This window comes from Hyla sarda, chromosome 5 (genome assembly GCF_029499605.1).
Source record: "Hyla sarda isolate aHylSar1 chromosome 5, aHylSar1.hap1, whole genome shotgun sequence".
Lineage (NCBI taxonomy): Eukaryota > Metazoa > Chordata > Amphibia > Anura > Hylidae > Hyla > Hyla sarda.
In genome coordinates this window covers 220,961,342-220,985,905 of record NC_079193.1, presented here as the reverse complement: position 1 = coordinate 220,985,905, position 24,564 = coordinate 220,961,342, and the positions used below count along the sequence as shown (strand labels likewise).

General features: G+C 47.2%; 1 protein-coding gene and 1 pseudogene across 6 annotated transcripts in view; one reads left to right on the top strand and one right to left on the bottom strand.

The window, feature by feature from the left end:
- The window catches only part of SYCP2L (synaptonemal complex protein 2 like), a 200,633-nt gene that overhangs the window by 81,061 nt on the left and 95,008 nt on the right, over positions 1–24,564 (bottom strand). For all 6 annotated transcript variants that reach the window (XM_056521155.1, XM_056521156.1, XM_056521157.1 and 3 more), the window contains 4 exons: positions 24,269–24,332; positions 24,116–24,179; positions 7,054–7,102; positions 5,002–5,048 (listed from right to left, as the gene is read on the bottom strand). In XM_056521155.1, the coding sequence (XP_056377130.1) occupies positions 5,002–5,048; positions 7,054–7,102; positions 24,116–24,179; positions 24,269–24,332 (224 nt within the window). The remainder of the gene's footprint in view (positions 1–5,001; positions 5,049–7,053; positions 7,103–24,115; positions 24,180–24,268; positions 24,333–24,564) is intronic.
- On the top strand, positions 21,907–22,066 carry LOC130275252 (U2 spliceosomal RNA; annotated as a pseudogene).

The following is a 24,564-nucleotide window of genomic DNA, read 5'->3' as shown; positions in this document are numbered from 1 at the left end:
GAGACACCATGCGGAAATGACAGAGGAGAAGGTTACAGGTGAGGAGCTTCAGATCCAGGATCGGGCGAAGGGAACCCCCTTTCTTGGGAACCCCAATCAGGTTCGACCAGAAGCCCGAAAAATGCTACTTGGAGTAACTGGGATGATCACTCCCTGAGTGAGAAGGGTCCGAGGAGCAACTCGAAAGGCCGCTGCAAAGAAAGAGGATCGGGGGGGGGGGGGGGGGTCAGGAACTAAAAAAGCGATCCCTTGGAAAATAAGGGAACTCGATCCGATAGCCGTTGGAAATGACATCTCGCACCTAAGAGTCCTGTATGTTGGCGGACCAAATGTCCTGGAAAAGGGACAAACGCCCTCCCACCCGAGGTGGGGGCATCCCTTCAGACGGAGGGTGGCTTTCGAATGTCCAACTTGACCGCAAAACGTCCGGAACGGTTTCCAGGAAGGACGGGTCTTGAAAGAAGGAGCCTTCTTATCCTGTGAGGGTGTTCGTCTGGTCGCCCTACTCGAGCCATAGGACCGAAAGGACTGGAAGGAGGTAGACTTCCTTTGGAAGTCAGTATGGCGGGACTTATTCTGTGGTAATAAGGAGCCCTTACCTCCAGTACGCCCCTGAGATAATCCAGGCATTTCCCAAAAAGTTGAGACCCAGTAAAAGGAAGCTCAGTGAAAGATTTCTTGGAAGCGGCATCAGCGTCCCAGGCCTTGAGCCACATGGAACGATGAAGTGCCACTAGATTACCTGTGGCAAATGCCGTATAACAGGCTGACTGCATAGAAGCAAAGCATGAAAAGTCTCGAGTGCAAGATCCGCCAAATCTTCTGAAGGGGCCCTGGACAAAATGCCCTGGCGGAGTTGAGAAGCCCAGACAGAAAGGGCTTTTGACACCCAAGCAGAAGCGAAGGTAGGAAGTAAAGATGAACCTGTTGCTTCAAAGGCGAATTTTGCCAGATTTTAAGGACCCGGCGGACAAGAGGATTTAACAAGTTAACGACCATGGACGTGTATACACGTCCAGGCAGGATGCACATTCCCGCACCAGGACGAGTATACACATCCATGGTTCTCGTGGAAGCTGCCCAGTGCACCCACAAGATTGCGGCAGGGAATCTGCTGTAACACAGCCGGGACCCTGCAGCACTGCCAGGACCGAAGTAAACTTCGGTTCCGGCAGCTTAACCCTTACAGCCACAGTCGGAAGTGACCGCGGGCTGTAAGTGTTTTGACAGAGCGAGGGAGCTCCCAATCTTCCCTGGAGCGAGATTGCGGGGTGCTGTGAGTGATCCACAGTAGGCGGGACCCTGCCGCATTGCCAGGACCGAAGTAACGGTTAACCCTTACAGCCTCAGTCCGAAGTGACCGCAAGCTGTAAGGAGTTTTGACAGAGGGAGGGGGGCTCCCTCTGTCTCTCTCCTGTAGTCCCTCTGTCTCTCTCCTGTAGCACCCCGCAATGATCGCGGGGTGCTGCTAGTTACCTGGGCAGTCGGGGGTCTTTACAAGGACCCCCAGAGGCACATCCTGATATGCTGCCTACCAGTGTAAAACTAGCAGGGAGCATATAACTGCAATGCTTTGGAATACTAAGTATTAATATAAAAATATAAAATAAAAGTGTAAAAACAATAAGTTTAAAAAAATATTTTATTTTTTGACACTTTTTTTTACATTATGCATTCAATTTTTGATTATTCTATAATGTGTAGGATCACATGGCGCACACTCTCAGCATATTACATGCCAGCAGTCACAATAATGAGCTCCCTACTGCAGCTGGGTAGCTTTGTGTGTCCACTCATAGCGGCGGATTTCCCGCTGGCAGTCATGAGCGGACACACTGAGCTACCCAGCCCCAGCAGTGATCTTTCCCTTGTGAATGGCAGGGGCATCTGCAGTGTGAAATATGCTGCGGATGTGCTCTGTGTGACCCTACACAGAAAAAAAATACATGTAAAAAAAAAAAAGTGATGCTGACTTATATTGTAGCAGCTCTATTAATTTCTGAATGAGACTGCTACAGTATACATTGGCATCCCTTTTTTGACATGACAACGGAGACCTATTTTGCAGAAAAATGCAGTATGAATGGGGACTATCATCCCCCCCCCCCCCCGCCAACAAAATAAACCATTTTTTTAACGCCCAGTGATGGATATATTGGCCATGAGTGGGTGTTTATTCCCACAACATGACGGATATATCCATCAGGAACGTTAACTGTCACAGACAGCAGCGCGTCACTGCTAGCCAACCAAGGACCGATCAGAGCGGTCCCTGGTCCAGCCAATACACTTGTAGGGGTGCACTATTGTTCAGACAGCTCTGATCCTTTGCAGGCATGGGGTGGGGTCTATCATTCATAGAATGATGCCCTGAAAGCCAAAGGGGGCTCCTCTCCTTCTTGGTCCTAGCAGGCGGTCAGGCAACCAGATATGACCTAAGTAGGCATACTGCCCAGCCTGGGACGAACAGCGTGATAAAACATGAGGCGCATTTCTTCCATTTCAAAAGCGACTTACCCAAATGATGGCCCACAAATAAAGAATTTGTGGAAAAAAAAGCTAAATTGCTATTTTTTTCACCTGACTGAAATAATTCTAGCCACACAATAAGGGCTCAACGTACTCACTTTTATACTAGGTGAATACTTTAGGGGGCATAATTTCGAAAATGGGGTCACTTCTGGGGGTGCGGTATTGATCTGACAGCTAGAACGCTTTGCAAGATGCCTATAATTTGTATAATGATATTCTGAAAGCCAAATGGTGCTCCTCTCGTTTGGAGTCCCACCATGTAGTCATGCAACCAAATATGGCCTAAGGGGAGGTATTATTAAACACGGGGGAAAACAGCGTAATAAAATATAGGGCACATTTTCTACTTTTCAGATGCAATGTACAAAAATATGTCCCACAAAGGATGCATTTCCCACTGACTTTGTAACCATTCCAGCCACTCAAAAAGGACTCAAAGTACTCACTTTTTGGTCTAGGTGAATACTTTAGGGGATGTAGTTTCCAAAATGGGGTCACTTTTGGGGGTTCTGTATGGTTCTGGCAGCTAAAATCCTTTGCAGGCATGATGTGTGGCCTATAATCCATTCGGCCTAAAATTATGCCCTAATAGCCAAATGGCGCTCCTCTCCTTCTGGGTCCTACCATGTGGCCAAATATGGCCTAAGCAGGGGTATTTTCAAGCAGCTCAATAAAATATAGGCACAAGAGGGTTTAGCTGGCACCCACCTCCAGCCTCTTACTAGTGTGCTGAATTCCCCAGCGATGCGCTGCTACCGCTGCTCCTTTACAGCTTGTGAAAACGGTGCTCGGTACCAGAGAAAGTAAATGGAAATGGCCAACCAGTAGAAATAGAATGGACGGCAACTCACTTTTATCCACGGCTTCTTTAATCAGCAAGGATGGGTGCAATAACAAACAGGCACAATGGCAACGTTTCCCATTAGACGCTTCTTCCGGCTCACTGGTTATGACGCGGTGACGGCGCAGCTAAAATACGTCAGCACAGCGTCGTCACTACGGCAACCAGTATGCAAATGCCACAGACAGGTGCAAAATGATATGTGAATTAAAAACAATGAAATAATAGAGCAGAACCACCACATAACCGTATGGGGATCACAAAAACACACTCATGTCGTTCCTGTCTGACTCCTGGAGCTCCCAGAGCGTTGGTTCTCAGGATCCAGGCTGATTCTTTTTGAACTAACATCCTGTGGCGATCTCCACCATCTTTTGGTACACGTACAGCCTCTAATCCTGAGAATGACAACACATCTGTGTTACCTGCATGAAAACTCCTCACAAGCGAAGCGAAAGTTACATTCTGGTCGCATGCGCATAGCACCGCATAGCACCGCATAGCATAGTAGGGCAGTAAAAATGCCCCTTAATGATATGAAACAAAGCCTACACCACTGATTATGTCCCCTCCATCAGAATGGTAGAGCAGTAACTGTCCCCAGAATGAATAAAGAAGAGTAGTCCCAAAACCTGGGGGGTGCTACAGAGGTTGAAAGTGCAGATAAAAAAAATTCCCACCCAGGAGGCCCCAAGGATAAGGGGCTCCCCAAGCAAGGACTCAGGCGTAATAGATAGAAAGCTGTGGTGGGAAGTGTGTGTGTTTGGGGGGGGGGGGGGGATATACTCATCCTGTAAACAGCCATACTCACCTAAGATGCCCTCAGTCAGCTATAGTCACCTGCATCACGTCAGGCTGAGACAGCGGGACAAGCAGGAAAGATAGGGGGACCTGGACCCAAGGTGCAACCCCAGGCGCTGGCCGTTGGCGGGAAGGGGTTAATGGTGCACACTATGCCCTGTGCCCCTTCGCCGCATATGGGGGAAAAGGTAGCGCCATTCTCCTAAACCCTGACCTAAAAAACAAGAAAATAAAAAGGAGAAAAGAACCTAAAACAGGCCCTAACTATAAAATAAAAAAGACCAGGTCTGGAGAGTTCCAGACCTGTGTCTGCCTCCTACTGACACAAACTGATTAGCTCAGGTGCCTGTTGGCGGGCATATCCTGCTGGGAGGGGCCGACTTTTCTTGTTGCCTAGTGTCAAGCCTCCTAGTGGCAGCAGCATATACCTATGGTTTCTGTGTCCCCCAATAAAGCCAATCGAGAAATAGACCATTCTTGATGTTTGTGTGTTGGAAGCAGGACAATTGGGCAAGTATAAGGATCCAAATAACTGACAGAGGCCAAGTTGTGATGGTTAGATGACTGGGTAAGAACATCTCCACAATACCAAGTCTAGTAGTGTGTTCCCAGTGTGCAGTGGCTAGTACCTACTAAAAGTGGTCCAGGGAAGGACAACTGGTGAACTGGGTCATGGTTGTCCACAGTTTACTTATGCATGCAGGGACTGAAGGTTAACCTAGTTAGATTCAACAGACTTCCAGGTTTAGTGAAGTAGTGGTGCCTACGCAGAGCATTCAAGAACATTTAAAAATATTTAATGTATGAAACACTACTTTTCTGCTTACTGTTTTGGTGACTTTCCTTTGGTTTCACTAGTAGTTACTATTAAATTCTGAAAAAGAAAATAAATAAAATTGTATAGTTAATTGGAAGTAATGGGTAAATCCACATTGCATAGATTAACGGTAAAAACCATGGTGGCGTTAAATTGGTTATCCAGTGATTTTTTATTTATTTTTGTATGTATGTGTGTATGTGTACACACAGTCATGGCCGTAAATGTTGGCACCCCTGACATTTTTAAAGAAAATGAAGTATTTCTCACAGAAAAGGATTGCAATAACACAAGTTTTCTATACACATTCATTCCCTGTGTGTGTACTGGAACTAAACCAAAAAAGGGAAGAAAAAAAAGGTAATTGGACATAATGTCACACCAAACTCCAAAAATGGGCTGGACAAAGTTATTTCCACACTTTCAAAATTGTGGAAAAATAAGATTGTTTCAAGCATGTGATGCTCCTTTAAACTCAACTGGGGCAAGTAACAGGTGTAGGCATTATAAAAAAAAAATCACACATGAAAGCAGATAAAAAGGAGAAGTCCACAGTCTTTGCAATGTGGGTCTGTGTGTGCCACATGGACAACAGAAAGAGAAGAGAACTGTCTGAGGACTTGAGAACCAAAATTGTGGAAAACTATCAACAAATCTCAAGGTTACAAGTCCATCTCGAGAGATCTAGCTTTGCCTTTGTCAACCGTGCGCAACATTATCAAGAAGTTTGCAACCCATGGCACTGTAGCTAATCTCCCTGGGCATGGACTGAAGAGAAAAAAAAATTATGAAAAGCGTCAACGCAGGACAGAAAGCTGGATTTGCATCAGAGACCTTGAGTCTTCCAGCAGGACAATGACCCCAAACATAGGTCAAAAAGCACCCAAAAATGGATGGCAACCAAGCGCTGGAGAGTTCTGAAATGGCCAGCAATGAGTTCAGATCTAAATCCCATTGAACACCTGCGGAGAGATCTTAAAGGGGTATTCCAGGAATTATTTTTATCTTTGCATGTTGTAGGGGTTGTCCAGATCAGGATCTTTCAAAAGATATGTTTTTACCTTACCTTTTTTTTTTTTTTACCAGCACATTCATTCTTGTTCTTTCCACAGGAAGTTGTTTATTCTCTCTTATTGGAGGAGCGCCTTTTCCCAACAGCAATTTTAAGATCTCTACACAGGTGTTCAATGGGATTTAGATCTGGACTCATTGCTGGCCACTTCAGAACTCTCCAGCGCTTTGTTGCCATCCTTTTCTGGGTGCTTTTTGACGTATGTTTGGGGTCATTGTCCTGCTGGAAGACCCAAGATCTCAAAAACCCAGCTTTCTGACCCAGGGCTGTACAGTGCAACCCAAAATCCATTGGTAATCCTCAGATGTCATAATGCCTTGCACACATTTCAAGGCACCTAGTACCAGAGGCAGCAAGACATCCTCAAAACATCATTGAACAATTTTGAAAGGGTGCCAATAATTTTGTCCAGCCCATTTTTGGAGTTTGGCGTGACATTATGTCCAATTAGCTTTTTTTCCACTTTTTTAGTTCCAATACACACAAAGGGAATAAACAAGTGTATAGCAAAACATGTGCTACTGCAATCCTTTTCTGTGAAAAAAAAATTAATTTTCTTGAAAATTTTTATTGGTGCCAACATTTACGGCCATGACTGTAAATGTCACAGTAAAAACACAACCAAAGAAAGACATAAGTACTGGAAAAACATTTTGATCTCTCACTAACAAATAGCATCTACCCTTTTAAATGGGCAATCACATCCATTTAATCAGCTTTGTCCAGTCATTGTACTGGTGCATCTCAGCTCTCCCACTTGCCTCAAAACTCTTTAAAACATGTCTACCTTCAACAGTACTCCAAGCACACATCCAAAATCACCCTCTGACCAGATACATTTTCTTTCACCAACATATTTCTCCTAAAACCGTACTAATTTAAGTGATCAAAAAAAATTGCCTAACTGAACTTGGCAAAACTATACTTAACTATTAATTTTAACACTATGTATACATACATAACACATTATAGATATTATATGTAACATGCCTTGCCAGAATCCTCTGAAAGTTTCCCATCATCACTGATCTCCAGAACCCTATAAACAAAGTTCATCAAGTAAAAATGAATTAATAAATTATATATCTCTTTAGTGTGTGTGTGTATGTGTGTGTATGTGTGTGTGTATGTGTGTGTATGTGTGTGTGTATATGTGTATGTGTGTGTGTGTGTGTGTGTGTATGTGTGTATGTGTGTGTGTGTGTATGTGTATGTGTGTGTATGTGTGTGTGTATGTGTGTGTATGTGTGTGTGTGTGTGTATGTGTGTGTATGTGTGTGTGTATATGTGTATGTGTATGTGTATGTGTGTGTATGTGTGTGTGTATATGTGTATGTGTGTGTGTGTGTATGTGTATGTGTGTATATGTGTGTGTGTGTGTGTGTGTGTGTATGTGTGTGTGTGTATGTGTGTGTGTGTGTGTATGTGTGTGTGTATGTGTGTGTGTATGTGTGTGTGTGTGTATGTGTGTGTGTGTGTGTGTGTGTGTGTGTGTGTGTGTGTGTGTGTATATATATTTTTTTTTATTTTTTATTAGGGCTGCACGATATGGGGAAAATGTGTGATTGCGATTTGAGGCCTAAATATTGCGATTGCAATATGCTATGCGATCTAATTTTAAAAAAATTGTGAAATCCCCCCATTTCACATCCCCCCCCCCCCCCTTGTCACACTCACCCCTCACTTACCGTAAAATCTCTTTCTCGAAGGATCCATTGGGGGACACAGACCGTGGGTGTATGCTGCTGTCTCTAGGAGGTATGACACTATGGTAATAAAAAAGGTCGGCTACTCCCAGCAGGATATACCTGCCTCCTGGCACTGAGCTAATCAGTTTTAATACCAGAGCAATAGGAGAGGACTGACAGGTCAAAAAAAAAACCTGAACTGTCCGAGAAAAAGAAGAAAAAATATAACTGAACACACCCTCGGACAAATAACCAAAGAGAAACCTAAAAGGGCGGGAGCTGTGTCCCCCAATGGATTCTTCGAGAAAGAGATTTTACGGTAAGTGTTAAAAAATCTCCTTTTCTCTATCGGCTCCATTGGGGGACACAGACCGTGGGACGTACCACTTTATGGCTCAGACTAGCATCAGCCGATGCGAAGGTATGAACCCGGTAAAACCTCGAGAAAGTGTGCAAAGACGACCAAGTAGCCGCCTTGCAAATCTGCGAGGCCGAGGCCTTGTTCTGGAGAGCCCAGGATGCCCCAACAGAACGGGTAGAATGAGCCACAACCCTGAAGGGAGGAACCTTCCCCCCTACAGCGATAGGCTTCCGAAACGGCAGACCGGATCCACCGAGAAATGGTGGCCTTGGAAGCAGGTTGTCCCTTGCGACGACCTTCGGTAAGTAGGAAAAAGGAATCACACTGACGAAACGAAGAAGTGACAGAGAGGTAAGACCTAACAGCCCAATCCACATCCAGTTTGTGGAGTAAATGCTCCTTAGGATGAGAAGGAGCTGGACAAAAAGGACAGAAGAACAATCTCCCCATTGGGATGAAAGGCCGAAACAACCTTAGGCAAAAAGGAAGGATCTGGCCGGAAGACAACCTTGTCCTGATGAAGCACCAGAAACTGAGAACGGCAGGATAGAGCTGTCAATTCAGACACTCTCCGGATGGAGGCGATAGCAACAAGAAACGCCACTTTCCAATAAAGGAAGCGCAGGGACACCTCCCTAAGGGGTTCAAAAGGTTCCCCCTGGAGGACCCCCAAGACCAGATTCAAGTCCCAAGGGGGAGAAGGTGACCGATAAGGAGGGGCAGCATGCACCACTTCTTGAAGGAAGGTCCGGACATGAGAATTAGAAGCCAGAGGACGCTGGAAAAAAACAGAAAGAGACGAAACTTGACCCTTAAGGGAACTGAGAGACAAACCCAGTTCCAAACCAGACTGCAAGAAGGAAAGAAGACGGGAAACAGAAAAGGTAACCGGAAAACCTGAGCTTTGCAGCAACGAAAATAAGACCGCCAAGTATGGTGGTAAATTTTTGTCGAGGAGGGCTTACAGGCCCTGAGCATGGTGCGAATGACTGGGGAAGAGAAACTGCTGTCTCTCAAAACCGTGGTCTCAACCGCCACGCCGTCAAATGCAGCGACTATAAATTGGGGTAGCAAAGAGGACCCCGAGACAGTAGGTCCGAACAAAGTGGAAGGCGTAGTGGAGTGTCGTCCAGGAGCCTGACCACGTCGGCGTACCACGACCTTCGGGGCCAATCTGGAGCTATCAGAATAGCGGGAACTTCCTCCGCTTTTAGCTTCCTCAGAACCCTGGGAAGGAGCAGAAGGGGAGGAAACAGAGCAGAGCAAACCCCATCCAAGGAATCACTAGGGCATCCACAGCTAGCGCCAGGGGGTCCCTGGACTTCTCCACAAACGGAAGGATCTTCCGATTGTGCAGGGACGCAAAGAGGTCCACGTCTGGAATGCCCCAGAGGTCGTAGAACTGCGCGAAGACCTCTGGATGCAGGGACCACTCGCTGGGGTCGGCTGAGGACCGGCTGAGAAAGTCCGCTTCCCAGTTAAGCACACCCGGAATGTGAATCGCAGAAATGGCCGGAACCTTGTTTTCCGCCCAGATGAGAATCTTTGTCACCTCGGCCATGGCTGCCGAGCTGCGAGTGCCGCCTTGCCAATTTATGTACGCCACGGCCGTGGCGTTGTCCGTCTGGACGCGGACAGGGCGGGACTGAAGCAGGGCCTCCCAATGAAGGATGCAAAGAAGAATCGCCCTCAGTTCCAAGATGTTTATCGGAAGAAGGGCTTCCCGGGGAGACCAGAGGCCTTGAACCGTCCAGTCCCTGAACACACCGCCCCAGCCCGACAGACTGGCATCTGTTGTCACTACCTGCCAGTGGAGGGGACGGTAATGAAACTGGGCAAAGGGTACGGCCTCCATGGCCACTACCATCCGACCCAAGACTTCCATGCAAACGTGGATGGAAACTTGGTTGGTGTCCGACTTCCAAGACTGGCGCGCCTGGAACGAGGGGGCCTCCTTGTCCCGCGAGGGCGTCTGCCCCGACCCTTTATTGGGGCCAAAAGACAGAAAGGACCGAAAAGAAGAGGACTTCCTTTGAGAAGTAGCGCGAGCCTTATTTTGAGGCAACAAGGAACTCTTGCCCCCCACCACCTCAGAAATAATCTCGTAAAGGCGCTTTCCAAAAAGAAGGACACCAGTAAAAGGAAGCTCGGTGAGGGACCTTTTGGAAGCGGCATCCGCATCCCAAGCCTTAAGCCACATGGAACGGCGGAGAGCCGACAGGTCACCCATAGCAAAAGCAGCACAACGGGCTGACTGCATGGAGGCTGCGCACAGAAATTCCCCAGCTTTAGAGCATTGGAGAACCAAGGCAGAAAGATCCTCTGGGGGGGGATCCCGCCTGGATACCCTGACGGAGTTTTGAGCACCACAACGATAGGGCTTTGGACACCCAAGCCGAGGCGAAGGTGGGAAGTAGAGACGAGCCTGCTGTTTCAGAGGCAAACTTCGCTAAGGACTCCACCTTCTTGTCCGTCGGGTCCTTGAAAGCAGCCGCATTTGCCAGTGGCAGTGTGGTAGCCTTAGAGATGCGGGAAATTGGTGGGTCCACCGAGGGAGGGGAAACCACCTTCGAGACAAGGTCCTTGTCGAATGGGTAATGCACCTGAACCTTCTTCATTCCTGGGAACCTCTTGTCTGGATGTTTCCATGCAGATTCCAGAATGGTGTCAAATTCGGCGTGAGTGCTGAACCTTTGAGGTGCCGGTTTAGCATGATGAAAGGATACTTCAGGAGTCACTTCCGAAGATCCTGGGTCCTCTATGTGAAAGGTGTCTCTTATGGCTGCAACCAATGAGTTCACCGTTTCAAGCGAATCCACGTGGTCTTCCGAGTCAGATGCCGATTCAAAAGCCTCATCCGCCAGTTCACCAGGAGAATGTGAACGAGTGGAGGCAGCCCTTGAAGGGGGGGGTGACCCTGAACGGGTACGCGGCTCTGGCGAGGCAGAGTGGCAACTGCGGGAACGTTCAATGGAGAGACGCTTGTGACCAGATGACCCAGCGGGACCCACGAGGAGAATGCCCACGTCTACCTGAAGACTCAATGGAAGTCAGAAAATGCACCCCTAGTACGCTTGTGAGAGTGTGAGGTATGCGGAGTAGGGGAGCTGGTCCCTTTAGAGGGCCGGCGCAGGGGCAGACTTCTTCAAGGCAGACACCACGTCACGGGAGGCCTCAGCCACCGAACGGGAGACTTGAGTCAAGTCAGCCATATATTGGGCTAGGGAAGAAACCCAGGCTGGAGGGGCGGCCGAATCCACTGGAACTGAAAGGGCATCCGGGGGTACCATGGGTTCTGGGGCAGCAGAGGAGCAGGCAGAGCAAGTGGGTTCAGCTGAACCAGGCATTTTGGAATTGCAGGACTTACAGACAAAATAGGAAACAAATGCTCCAGTTGTCTGTTTAGAGGGAGGAAGTTCTGGGTACGGACATAATGAAAAAAGAACTCTCTCACCCGAGTCTGTGTCCCCTGTGGCAGCTGCTGTGAGGAGAACTCCGTTCTGAGAGAAGGAGAGGGAGAAACAGGCCAGCCAATAGGCATAGAGGGGCGTGCCTGGAGCAGAGGCACTGTTAATTGGCCTCTGTCCCCCGAAAATCACGCGCACGGCGCTGATTGGAGGGCTGTTCGCGCCTCCAGTAAGCTCTGGCGGCCCTGTGGGCGGAGCTATAGCGCCCCGGCCGCCGTGAAGAAGAACAGTAATGGCGCCCACTCCTTGCCCAGGGCGCACATGTCAGTCGCGTCGGCGCCCGCGGGAAAGTGAGCGGTTGATTCACATGTATGCCGGTAAACCGAAAGTAAGTCGGCGCTCCATGCGCCGAACAGTACAGCCGCCACGGCTGTCAGCCACATAGTAAGTGCTGCGGCTGACAGCTGCATAGTAAAAAGCACACACATGTAACAGTGTCCCCTGTGCAGTAACCCCTTCCTGCTCAAAATGCCCTTGCTCGCCCCAGCTTTGAATAAAGGTAGAGCCCCGACACAGGCAAGCCCCTTAACTGAAAGTGGTCCAAAAATGAGGGTCTCCAGAGGTTGCAAGTCAGCACCTAAGGGAGAAAAGATACTCACCTCAGTCAGAAGAACTTACCTAATGGAGTCTTCTGCGAGGTCTTTAGTCAGCTTTTGTTACCTGCATCGCACCGAGCTAACATGTGCGAGCGAGGCGAGCAGGGAATCGGGGGACCCGGACCCATGAGGTACACCCCAGTCGCTGACCGTTGGCGAGAGGGGGTTAACAGCGCATATACGCAAGGTCTATGCCCCCTTACTCGCAATGGGGAAACAGTGAGCCGCAGTTCCTTAGTCCCCACCTGAAAACATGAAAGAAAAAGGAATAAGAAAAACTAACATTCCCTAACTAGGAAAATAATAAAACATAAGACCTGGTCTGGAGAAATCCAGACCAAGTGCACCTCCTTCAGACACTAAGCTTAAACTGATTAGCTCAGGGCATGGAGGCGGGTATATCCTGCTGGGAGGAGCCAATTTTTTTTTATTACCATAGTGTCATACCTCCCAGAGACAGCAGCATACACCCACGGTCTGTGTCCCCCAATTGAGCCGATAGAGAAATAAATAATATCAGATTATAATAGTGCAACCAAAAATCCTCAGTAACCACAGACCATGTGTACTACTAATAAGAGGTCAAAGACCATTTACATTCCCATATTCACAGACTATAGACAACATTCAAAAGATGAACATGAATATCAAATTAATAATTAGTAGGTGTTAACTCATGTCCTCATTGGTAGAGCCTCACTGAAGCACACCCCTTACTCACTGTTTGTAAACAATAATGTTACGGAAACTAAACAGTTAATATTCTCAAAGTACAAAATTTGTTAGAAAATAAGCTGGATTTGGGAATGGCTAAGAAGTTGGTTCTACTTTATATCAGTGTATGAGTTCTAGCTGATAACAGTGAGCTGAGGAGTTTCTGGGAGATTGGCCAAGGGCTGAGATAGCAAGCAGTGTCCTCTGGTTAATTGCTTTGTATAATTTTATGACCTGTGACGTACACTTCGTATATACCCAAAGTATAAGAAGTGGGTAGCTCTGACTAACAAATAGATTGGCACATTACTGACTTCGTACCAGCTTGTCTGTCTATTCATTAATGTAGCTTTTCTCATTTGGCCAAATTATACCTCTCATCCTAATTTGGACCCACACAGGTGATCTGCAAGTGGATGTTTATCCAGATTATTATCAATGCGCAAGTCCGGAACGGTGCACATCATGTGATGCATCACATGACAAGATCACGCTACGCAGGGGCGGATCATGAACATAGCTGTGCATAAAAGGGTGACAAGGGGGACGTGGCCTGCTGCGCTGAAGATGGGACGTGTGGTGTGAGAGCTCCCGCAGGGCTACCTGTTAATTAGGCACTTTGGAGGGCTATGGGAGGTCGGCATAAGGGCAAAAATAAAAGAAAAGCTTCCCAAGCTGTTGGGGGACAAAAGGGGACCATTGCCACGCTGTTCGCAGCCCCCCAGAAACCGACTCGGGACAAGTAACTTCTCTCCCCCTGTACGCAGCAGCAGCCATTGCTGACCGTCACTACAGCTTCGCTTTCATCTCCGCCTGTGACAGCCGGTAGATGCGAGGAAATGGTCGCGCGCACCCAGCAGAAGTCGGGTCGCACGTCTCCACCGCCTATACACCGCTCCAGACCGGAGGTGCCTGTCACACAGGAAACCCTGAGTCGCGCTGCCGCGCAGGACCCCGCAGAAAACCAGAACTACACCATTCCGGCACCAAGATGCAGAGCGTGGCCTCCTCCCAGCACTCAGCGGTGCTGACAGACAGTAGAGGCCCCTCTGCCCTGCAGTCTGAAGGTAGGGTGACTCCCGGCTCCTACATCCCGCCATCACCACTTACTCAAAATGTGCCCCCGGTCCCATACCCACAGGGGTATACACAGCCACCCACAATTACTGCCATGGCGGCAGACATTAACCCCTGGAGGCCCAGAGACGCCATTAAAATCCTGTCATTCAACAACTCCTGCACCTACCTGCACTGCGGCGTCCTATGCCACTGCAGCACCTCACTCTAAACAACAGCACAGATCTCCTCACCCTGATTCCTCACCTGTGAGCTCTGGAGAGTATTTCACGGAACATCCTATTGGAAATCCCTCTCTGACCACCTCTAAAACCCCTGGCCATCCAGCGCAGGATATAACTGAATGGTCAGAGATCATGGACTGACGACAATGAGGGTCCACAGGGCTCTGCCTCAGACAGCGATGCTCCTGAATATTGTGGAGAGAGTCCCCCCGCCAAGGAAACGCTGTTCAAGACCCCGGTTAAGATGAACCCCCCCCCAAATGTTCCTAAATCGGACCACTCTTCCTCAGACGATACCTTGACTGACAGGCGACGCCCGCCTCGTTGCCATTACACGCCTGACCTGTCTTGCGATCGGTCCCGTTCTCCTGTTGATAATTCATTACCTTCGCCTGAAGCTGCTACTAATACGCTAAAACGTTTCCTAGAACTTCAAGCCTTGCTAGCCTTATTGCCTACGAAACACGACATGAAAACACTTGCCACAGATCTCAGATCGGCTTGGAGATGTGACCTTAAGCCGGTCAAGGAGAACGTTGCGAACCTAACAGGCAGAGTGACGGAGCTAGAGACCTTTAAAACCACTGTCTCTGCACAAATTCAATCCTTAAATGAAGCAACCAAGTCCCTCACTATGCGCCTATCCACCATGATCGATCACCTAGACTATATGGACAACAGAAACAGAAGAAACAACATCAGAGTGAAGGTTCTCCCTGAAACTGTTCTTCCGCAGGACATAGATAAAACTCTGCAGAAACATTTCAACGAAATCTTGCAAACACCTAGTGACTCTCCCTTGGAGTTGGACAGGGCTCACCGGGCCGTGAGAGCAAAAAATCCTGATCCAGCTAAACCTAGAGACATTATTTGTGGAGTTCATCATTACAGTACCAAAGAAGAAATAATGCGGAAGGCCAGAGACCTGAAACACCTGTCTTACAAGGGTGCACCTGTCTCTATATATCCAGACCGGTCACTGCGCACCCTTAAGCTGCGAGCTACATTGAAACCACTCCTTCTGATGCTGAAAAATGCCCAGATTATCTACAAATGGGGATACCCTTTCGCTCTGATTGCCAGACATGGACGCACGACTGCCACACTCCGCAAGCCGGAGGACTTACCTGCCTTCTTGGCCACCTTTAAACTGCCACCAATCCCTCTACCCGAGTACGACAGCATGTTCCAACCAGCGATGTGGCCGTGGCAGCGACCACAGGATAGATTACAGTAACAACAGGATCGTGCTGCCTATCTGAAGAAGGCTCATTGCTTTCTCCAGCAGGACAATAAGACCTGACTCTACGACAGTTTTCTCCAGTGACTAACTCCTACTTCTGATTGCCTACAATGTTGGATTGTGCCTTCGTTTAGGATGATGCTGATAGCATGTTAGCCCTCCTGTGTTTATAAGCTATTTGGCCCTATGCCCGCAGAACTACTTGTTGCCCCTAATACTTGGTTACCTTCCATTGTTTTAATAACCATTTGCCTCCTCCCACCCTCACACTACTGGGGAGATGTTTACTCCCGAGCAGATTACTCCATAGTGCCTACCATTGGTTTAGTTTCCTTGACTACTCATACCTGGCTGACTTATCTTGCTGACACGGAAGCTATGACATTATGTTAGCTACGATAGCTCTTTCTGTCTTACACTACTAGACCCTTGTACTGCCGCCTCAGTTCCCCCGTGCCCAGTCTCCGGTGCGGCAGCTTCGTTTACCCCCGATAGATTGATGATGGGACTGGTGCCCATCCTGCTTATGACCCTTATGTCCCGTTTCTTTAGGCCCCTTGCTTCCCCCCCCCTGTAGGGTTGCTTATTTATTTATTTCTCCTTGCCTTATGTGTGTTGACTTCCTCTTTCTTCCCTCCTCTTCCTAGGATCACCCTTTTTCTTACTTCTTCGCCTTGCAGCTGGATCGGTAAAATCCCCCTCGACCTGATGGGTGAGTGGATCAACACTACACATGTTTTCCATGGCAGCTGACATCAAACTAGCCTCCCTGAATGTTCAGGGTTTTAACACCCCTGAAAAACGCGCCCAACTTCTTTACATGTTTCATAAGCAAAGGACAAATATCTTGACACTTCAGGAAACTCACTTCAAAATTGATCACATCCCAGTCCTTTCTACTAAATTTTATACTCCATGGCTGCATAGTCCCAACCCTGACTCCAGATCTAAAGGAGTCTCCCTGGCCTTCCACAAGTCACTCCCTATTACTATAGTTTCCCATCAAATTGATCCCAATGCTCGCTACTTGTTTGCCAACTGTGAGATTGCTAATCAGCCTCTTATGGTCGCCTCCGTTTACGCTCCAAACAGGGACCAAGTACAATTTCTGCTGCGCACCCTCACCGCCCTGTCTGATTTTGCCACAGGTCCCATACTCCTCAGTGGTGACTTTAATTTACCTATGTTCCCCCGAAATGACACCTCCTCGGGCTCTTCCACCATCTCTCGTAATTAACTGCGTGCACTGCGGAAGAGACTGCACACATTACAACTCAGCGACACTTTGAGAGCATTCCACCCACAAGAGAGGGATTTCACATTCTACTCCTCACCAAGACAATCCTATAGTCGTATTGACTGTCTTCTGCCCGCATTTCCTCTTGCCCACAGTGACGCACACGGATATAGGCATTAAAGTGCTGTCAGACCATGCACCTGTCTATTGTTCGCTGACGCTTCCTACGATGTCGAAACCCCAGTCCTCCTGGAGACTGAGTCACTTCTGAGAGACGCTGTGTGTATACAGGATCTCAAGGACTCTGCTACGAATTTTATCTCTGATTCCACCTCCCCCATTCCTCTGATTCCACCTCCCCCATGCTCAAATGGGAAACGTTAAAGTGCGTAATCATGGGAATTTTAATTAAACATTGTTCTCATCTGAAAAAGGAGACGTTGGCGAAACTAGATAGCCTGCATGCCCGTTTACAGATATTAGAGACAACACAAAAGCACTCTCCAAGACAGTGTAATGAGAGAGCTCATTCAGGTGCGCAGTGAACTCCTGAGCTTACTGGCATCTAAGCATAAACATTACAAGCAAATCACGGGACGCCTCTTTTATGAGTGGGGGAATAAGGCGGGAAGACTGCTGGCTAATGCCCTTAGAGAAAAGCGATCATCACTATTTATCCCCTCAATCAAAACAACCCCTAATACGATTAGTTCACTGACACCAGGCATACTTGAGGCTTTCCGTCAATATTACATCTCCTTATATAACCTTCCACCACCGTCCCTACTTGACTCCTCGGGGAGGGAACCTATATCGCTCTCCCAATATATTTCCCAAACGGCGCTCCCACGCCTTGACCCCTTAGTCACACAAGATCTGGAAGCCCCATTCATGCAAATGGAATTGGAAGCCACTATTGCCGCCCTGCCCTCTGGTAAGAGTCCGGGCCCGGATGGGTACACGGCAAAATCTTATTTTGCACCCATGCTACTGGAGGCTTTCAACGACATTTCAGTGAACGCTGCTCTACCCCCCTCCTTCCTACGTGCCTACATAACAGTAATACCCCAAAAAGACCCCCTTCTATGCCTGAGTTACCGTCCCATCTCCCTGATTAATTCGGAAGCCAAATTATTTGCCAAATTGATTGCTAATAGACTTTCGGCCCACATGGAGTTTCTAGTGCACTCGGACCAAGTAGGCTTTATCAGGGGCAGAGAGGCAAGGGACAACACTCTACGTACGTTCTCAGTTATACAATCTGCCAAAAGAAATAGTCTTCCTCTATTTCTTCTCTCCCTCGATGCCTAAAAGGCCTTTGATAGGGTGGACTGGAGCTTCATGTCGGCCACTCTGTCCCAGCTAGGAATAGGTGGCACCATGCTGTCCTGTATAATGGCACTTTACTCCCAACCCCAAGCTCAAATCCGGATAAATGGTTGCCTGTCCAGTCCCTTTGACATCTGCAATGGTACACGTCAGGGCTGCCCCTTATCTCCCTTATTGTACGTGCTCTGTATGGAACACCTTTTAATAGACATTAGACGGAACCCTGACATCGGGGGGGCTCGCCCTGGCGTCACACCATTTCAAGTGCGCGGCATTTGCGGATGATTTGCTACTCTACCTCTCCTCTCCCCATATTTCTCTTCCATCGCTCATGGCCACGATCAAACAATTCTCCCAATTTAGTAACTACAAACTCAATCCGTCTAAATGTGAAGCCTTAAACATCAAGCTCCCCTCTTCGGTAGTATGTCACCTACAGTCCACATACCCATTTAAGTGGCGCCCTATATCTCTCACGTATTTAGGTATACAGGTACCTGCGGACATATCACAGACATATAGACTAAACTTTCCACCTCTCCTTGACTCTTTAAAAAAGGACCTGAAGAGATGGGAAAAAAAGGACTTCTCCTGGATAGGCAGAGTCAATATTATGAAAATGAACATTCTCCCCCGACTCCTATACTTATTCTCATGCCTGCCCTTACATTTGCCTAGAACGTTATTTGGAGAGTTGTCCTCCATACAGTCTGCATTCGTATGGTCCGGTAGACATCCCAGAATCGCCAGACATGTCCTCATCCGAAGAAAGTGTGATGGGGGATTGGCGACCCGATTATTTATCTTATTTCCTGATGGCTGTATTGACCAGGGTACTGGATTGCTGTCATTATGGCAATAAACAATGGGTGGCGTTGGAGTGTACCATGATGGGTGGTGATTTGAAGGCTTTCTGGTGGAGACCTTCCTTGGGTCACACCACTATGAACTCCCCCGCACACCCTCCAGTGCTCTCTTCAATCCTCCGGTCCCGTAAGACGTACTTATCCAAACTTGGACTTTTCCCACATGACGGCCCCTTAACTCCAGTATTTGGTAACCCCACCTTCCCCCCCCCCGGCCCTACACGTAAACAGATTCTTGGGGCGGCCGCGCGCATGTGGTGTGACCTTCCATGAATTACTTTCCCAAGCAACACTGATGTCCATGAGGGAGATCCTGAAAGATGTCCCGCCTACATCGATGCATGAGTTTCAATACACGCAACTGACCCACTACTTTCAGAGCATGAAGACTAAATTGAATCTTACCAGACAACTGACTAACTTTGAAGCACTATGTGCCTCCACTCGTCCCGTCTCTCATTCAATCAGCCTTCTCTATTCTATCCTTCTAGACACGGTTACCAGGCTTCCCTTGCCCTTCAAACTTGGCTGGGAGAGAGAACTAGACCATCAGATCCCGGAGGACCTGTGGCGCAGGGCTATCACTAACTGTCACAAGAGCTCGATATCCTGAAAATTTCAGGAGACAAACTATAAAATCTGGACTCGGTGGTATAGAGTACCTACTTTGCTCTCCACCTTTTATCCGGGAGTCTCGGAGGTGTGTTGGCGCTGCGCCACAGGCAGGGGAAACATGACCCACATTTGGCTAACATGTCCTGCTCTAGCCGATTACTGGACTTATGTCCTCAACATTATAGCTCATATTACCTCGACACGGTTGGATCTCACCCCAGAGGTGGCCCTATTGTCCATCCTGCCGTCTGGCCTATCCAAACCAACCTTCGGGTTCCTCTTAATAGCAGCTAGAACCATAAGCCCTAGGCTATGGAAATCTACGACCCCCCCCCAACAATCTCAACATGGCTCAAGGAGGTGTCCCACATCCACAGGATGGAAGAACTCACGGCTGACACATCCAACCAAATTTCTCGATACATGGCCATTTGGCTTCCCTGGACGACTTTTATAGCTTCACAGGAGTTCTCTACCATCCATCTTGATAAACAGACTACCCCTCATGCCACAAACACAACACTAGCCACGCAGCTCCACTCTCCTTCCAACTCTGACACTGCTACTACATGTCCTTTGCTGACTAATTCGTGACCACCTGGCCGCCGAGAAGGGGAGGGTAACCAATCCGGCTTCCAAGGTAAACCTACTCTTTGCTCTAGTGATCCGACTGCACCCCTTCCCCCGTATCCTTCCCTGGTCCTCTTGTGTGTACCTCCCCAGCCTACCCTACCCCCCTTCACTACTCTCTCTTCTCTCTCTTCTTCCATCCAAGAACTTTTTACATACCTTCTTATTCACGATCGCATGCGACCATCAGACCGCACTCCTCTCTAAGTGAGCCCATACTGCCACCCTTGCCAGCAGACATATGCTAACTGACTACCTAATCTGTACGAATTCAGAATTGATAATACAGTGACCGACACTCATTTACGTTAGTCTTAGGTACCGATTAGGCATCAGGTAACTGTTCCAGAGGCGCAATAAGTAACTCCATGTACTAGAAATCTATCCTTATTATAGCGGTAGTCAGTACTCTGGTGCCCATACAGGGTGGCACCTTGCTATACTTCATGGTCGCCATGTGAATTGTCTTATTATTATTGTTATGATATTCATATGCCTATTTCCTGCGGATATATGTTTGATATGCTGTTCCTATTGCACTTTTGTTGAATAACTTCAATAAAACTTTGAATATGAAAAAAAAAAAAAAATAGGTGACAAATTTCTTCATATAGAAGTATATAGCTAATGAGAATCAGCAACGTGTCTATCTGTAGCATGTTTAATGCGCATATTTGCCACATATAACGGCTAGTAATGCACATGACAACAAACAGGATGTGATATAGGCATCATTTAGACACCTTGTCCTCCTAAGTCCTCCCAATCCTACCCCTGTCCTATCTACAATTTCGACCCAAATTTACATTTCAAAGGGCCACCCATCTTAAACAAAAGATGTCTAACACCATTGCTGGTCAAATATAAAGAGAACTTAATCCTATTCATGCTATTACAACATTTTATTAACACACGATCAGGACCTGGTCACTCCCAATATATATGAACAAATTATGTCATGATAAATGCATCACACACTATAGCATATTGTGCTTTTTGTTCTGGCTTGTTTAGTAATAAACAGAAAATCCAAATCTCCCTCTCTTGCTCTGCTTTGACTGATCAACACATAGAGCTGGTAGCCGAGCCCTGTAAATAATGCCGAGTCATGCAGGGAAGAGAGGAGTAGGGGGGGGAAGGGAGAAGGTGCTGCAGCTCAGCACCACCAGTATGACTCTTCAGCTACAAGCAAAAAAGGCACTTTTATAAAACTTTAAAAACCATCAGTCAGCAAAACTAAAAGGTATGGTTCATTTTATTCCCCTAGCACCTATCTGCAGCTCTGTACCTGGTATGGGGCAGACAGATTTCTTTTAGAAAGTATGGCTATGGATGGATGGAAATGCTGTAGATTTCTGCTGAGAAAAATCTTTAACATTTCTGTAGGAAAATACACAGAGGCAGAGGGGAATATGGCTGACATGAAGCAATGCAAAAGCAGATTCCTTCAGCTCCTAGACCAAAATACAGTGGCTGTCTGTGACCCACCTTCAGTCCTCTGACCTCCAAGCACACTCAAATAATCCTCTGGGTATCTGGCTGCACATTACTCCATCATATAACTAAATTTGCCCTATTGGGCTTTCTATGATTGCTGTTCCTAAGATGACTTCACAAGGCAACTCAACTACACCCATGGCTCCAGTGTCTCCCAATATGCAAAAGCAGAGAACCTTCTAGTGCCCCCCCCCCCCCCATACAAACAGGGACTCAAACACCAGGGCTTATCTGCAGCTACCCCCCTTCCAGAGCCTAAATTTCCTATGCCATGCTCCCAATGAACAGCCCTCATCCTCATCGCTTCTCGGCCTTTTGGCTAAGATCAAGTGTAGTATCTGTTCTTATCAGTTTTCATGCTGGTGGGGATGGGTGCTGCATGGAGGATGCAGGTGTACCAGGGCTTTCCGGGGCTGGTTCTGAGGAATCAGCTCGACGGCTGCCCCGATGTGACCTGTTCCCTCCGGGTCTCGCCATGAGGCTGAGAGGGTCTAGAGCCGAGGTACTTTTGTGCCTCGGGGAGTGGTGACCCTGAGGTGCCGGAACTCACTGGGAGGATAGGCTCACTGAGCATGGGCACCATAATCTCTTCACCTTGTGGCACTCACCTCTTGATTCCCGGCCTTCTGGCTAGGATCAGAGAAATTTTTATAGATCCGGCCGGATGTCCGGGCAGTATATCTGCACACATTCACTTATTTATTTCTTTTTGTCTCACTGTGTCACTTTTTGCGTATGTGTGTTCACAGGATTTGTCAGGATGCGGTAGCCCTTCTGGGTGTCCCTCCTGGCGGTCTAGGGGAGGTGTGTGTGGCCATTAGGTTCCGCACCTCCCTGCAAACACCCCGGGTACTCCTGCTTTGGCAGGGTACCTACCGTTATCGGCTCTGCGGGCAGATACCTTGGTTAACGCCAAGGGGGATGCCGGGAGCATTTGTGGTCCCCTAGTAGCTTCGGCGAAAAGGGACATCGAACCTAGAACCTCGCAGGTACCTTTTGGTCCGGAGGCGAAGGGTAAGGTTTGTTGGGGGGCCTCTCTCCTATCGGATAAGGGCTTGCGATAGACCACATCCTTTGTGCACTTTTTTTAGTGTAACACGTTTGCACTTTTTCTTGCACTTTGGGTGAATCGAGAGCACGTTCCTCGGCTTAAAAAAAATAAAAAATAAACATTTTAAAAAAGCCCTCATCCTCAGCAGATACCGGTAAGTAACATTTATAAGATGTTTTGCAGTCACTTCATCTCTTCACTTTATGTTCTGCAGTCACTACTCCAGCCCACCAAATGGAGGATAATGTGAACTTTAATGATTTCTAATCCATATTTTGGCACCATTGTTCTAGGACCCATTCTAGCACCTAACATTCTTCAATTTGCTATGCCACTCCTCATAGCAGTAGACAGTTTTTAAATGAAGGGTCCTGCAAATGTTCCTCTGCTACCACTGGTGGAGACGGCTCATGAAATAGTGCTCACTGAACTGTGACAGAGACAAAGTGTACTTTTCTGTCACGTTTCTGGATGATCAAGAGAACAGGGACAGCAGTAATAATATTAAAGAAGGGAACAACCTAAACCTCTGTGGCAGCTAGTGAGCCATAGTCAATGGTAAGCCATTATCTTTAACACTGTTCCCTTGCAGCTTCTGGATACAGATATCCACAATGACAGTGTCCTCACAATCAAACATCTAGCTTTCCCAAGGACATTCTCTGTAGAATTTATTTCTTCAAGGAAAAGGAAGAAATACCAGATGTCTCCAGATGTACACCGGCCGGCTGCTGGATGATTATGCTGATAGAAATACTTTTGATTCATAGCGCTGCAGAGGCATATGTATAGAGATGCGCCGGGGGGGGCAGACATATAGCATTATCTGCCCCCCCCCAGCGCATCTATATACATATGCCACCCCAGCGCTATGTATGAAAAGTATTCTAGCAGCAGCATTGGGCTGGCCGATGCTGCTGCTAGAATGCTTTTCACATATAGCGCTGCGGTGGCCATATTATACATGCACTGCGCTGCTTGGGAGTACATTATACATGCGCTGCTTGGGGGTACATTATACATGCGCTGTGGGGGATACATTATATATAAACCAATTTTTAAATAAATCAAAAAACATTATTGAAATGACTCCACAGTAACTTAGTGTTTATCCATTTGATCAGGAGGTCATATATGAAGTTTTTGCATTCATACATACAGATACATTTACTTTGGTGGTTTTTGCTACTTGTTTTTTGTAAAAATCCATAGCATTCCCTCCCCATATAAACTTATCCATAGCATTTCCTCCCCATATGAACATAGCCTTATAGTTAGTATAGAACAGATTGTTATGGTGTATCGCCACTAGAGGGCACACTAACATTACAGTACAAACAAGCATGCTTATTGCTTAGTTTGCCAGCTGCTGGTAATGTGTACTATCAAACCAAGCAAAATCCTAAAATTCATTGAGCTGACAGACCATTCTTATGACAAAAATCTTAATATCTCACCTAGCCTTATCATGGGCAACTGAGCCTGAGATTTCCTCCTCACTGCTGACTCCATCAGATAAATCTGGTAGTGCATAAATATCAAGAGCAATAAATTACTATATAACTAATGCATATTACAACTTCCAGTATATATTGTATCCTTATACAAACCTGTCAATCCAGCTTTTAGTTTATTTGATCTGTCAGTGTGCTGTGGTGATTTAGGATGCATTTTCTGGGGTGGGGGTTGAAAGGGGGAAAAATAATAGTAAACTTCATTTTGAGTAAAGCAACGATGACTTGTTTTTTGCAATTATAAATCACATTTTGGGGTACATATATACTGTATAACAATTTATTTAAGTTTTCCTATAATAAAGCACTTTGTACTTGGTCACATCCAGAATTAGCAAGCCTGTAGTTCAGCAAGACACTGCAATACATAAGAGTACTGTCTGCGATATATA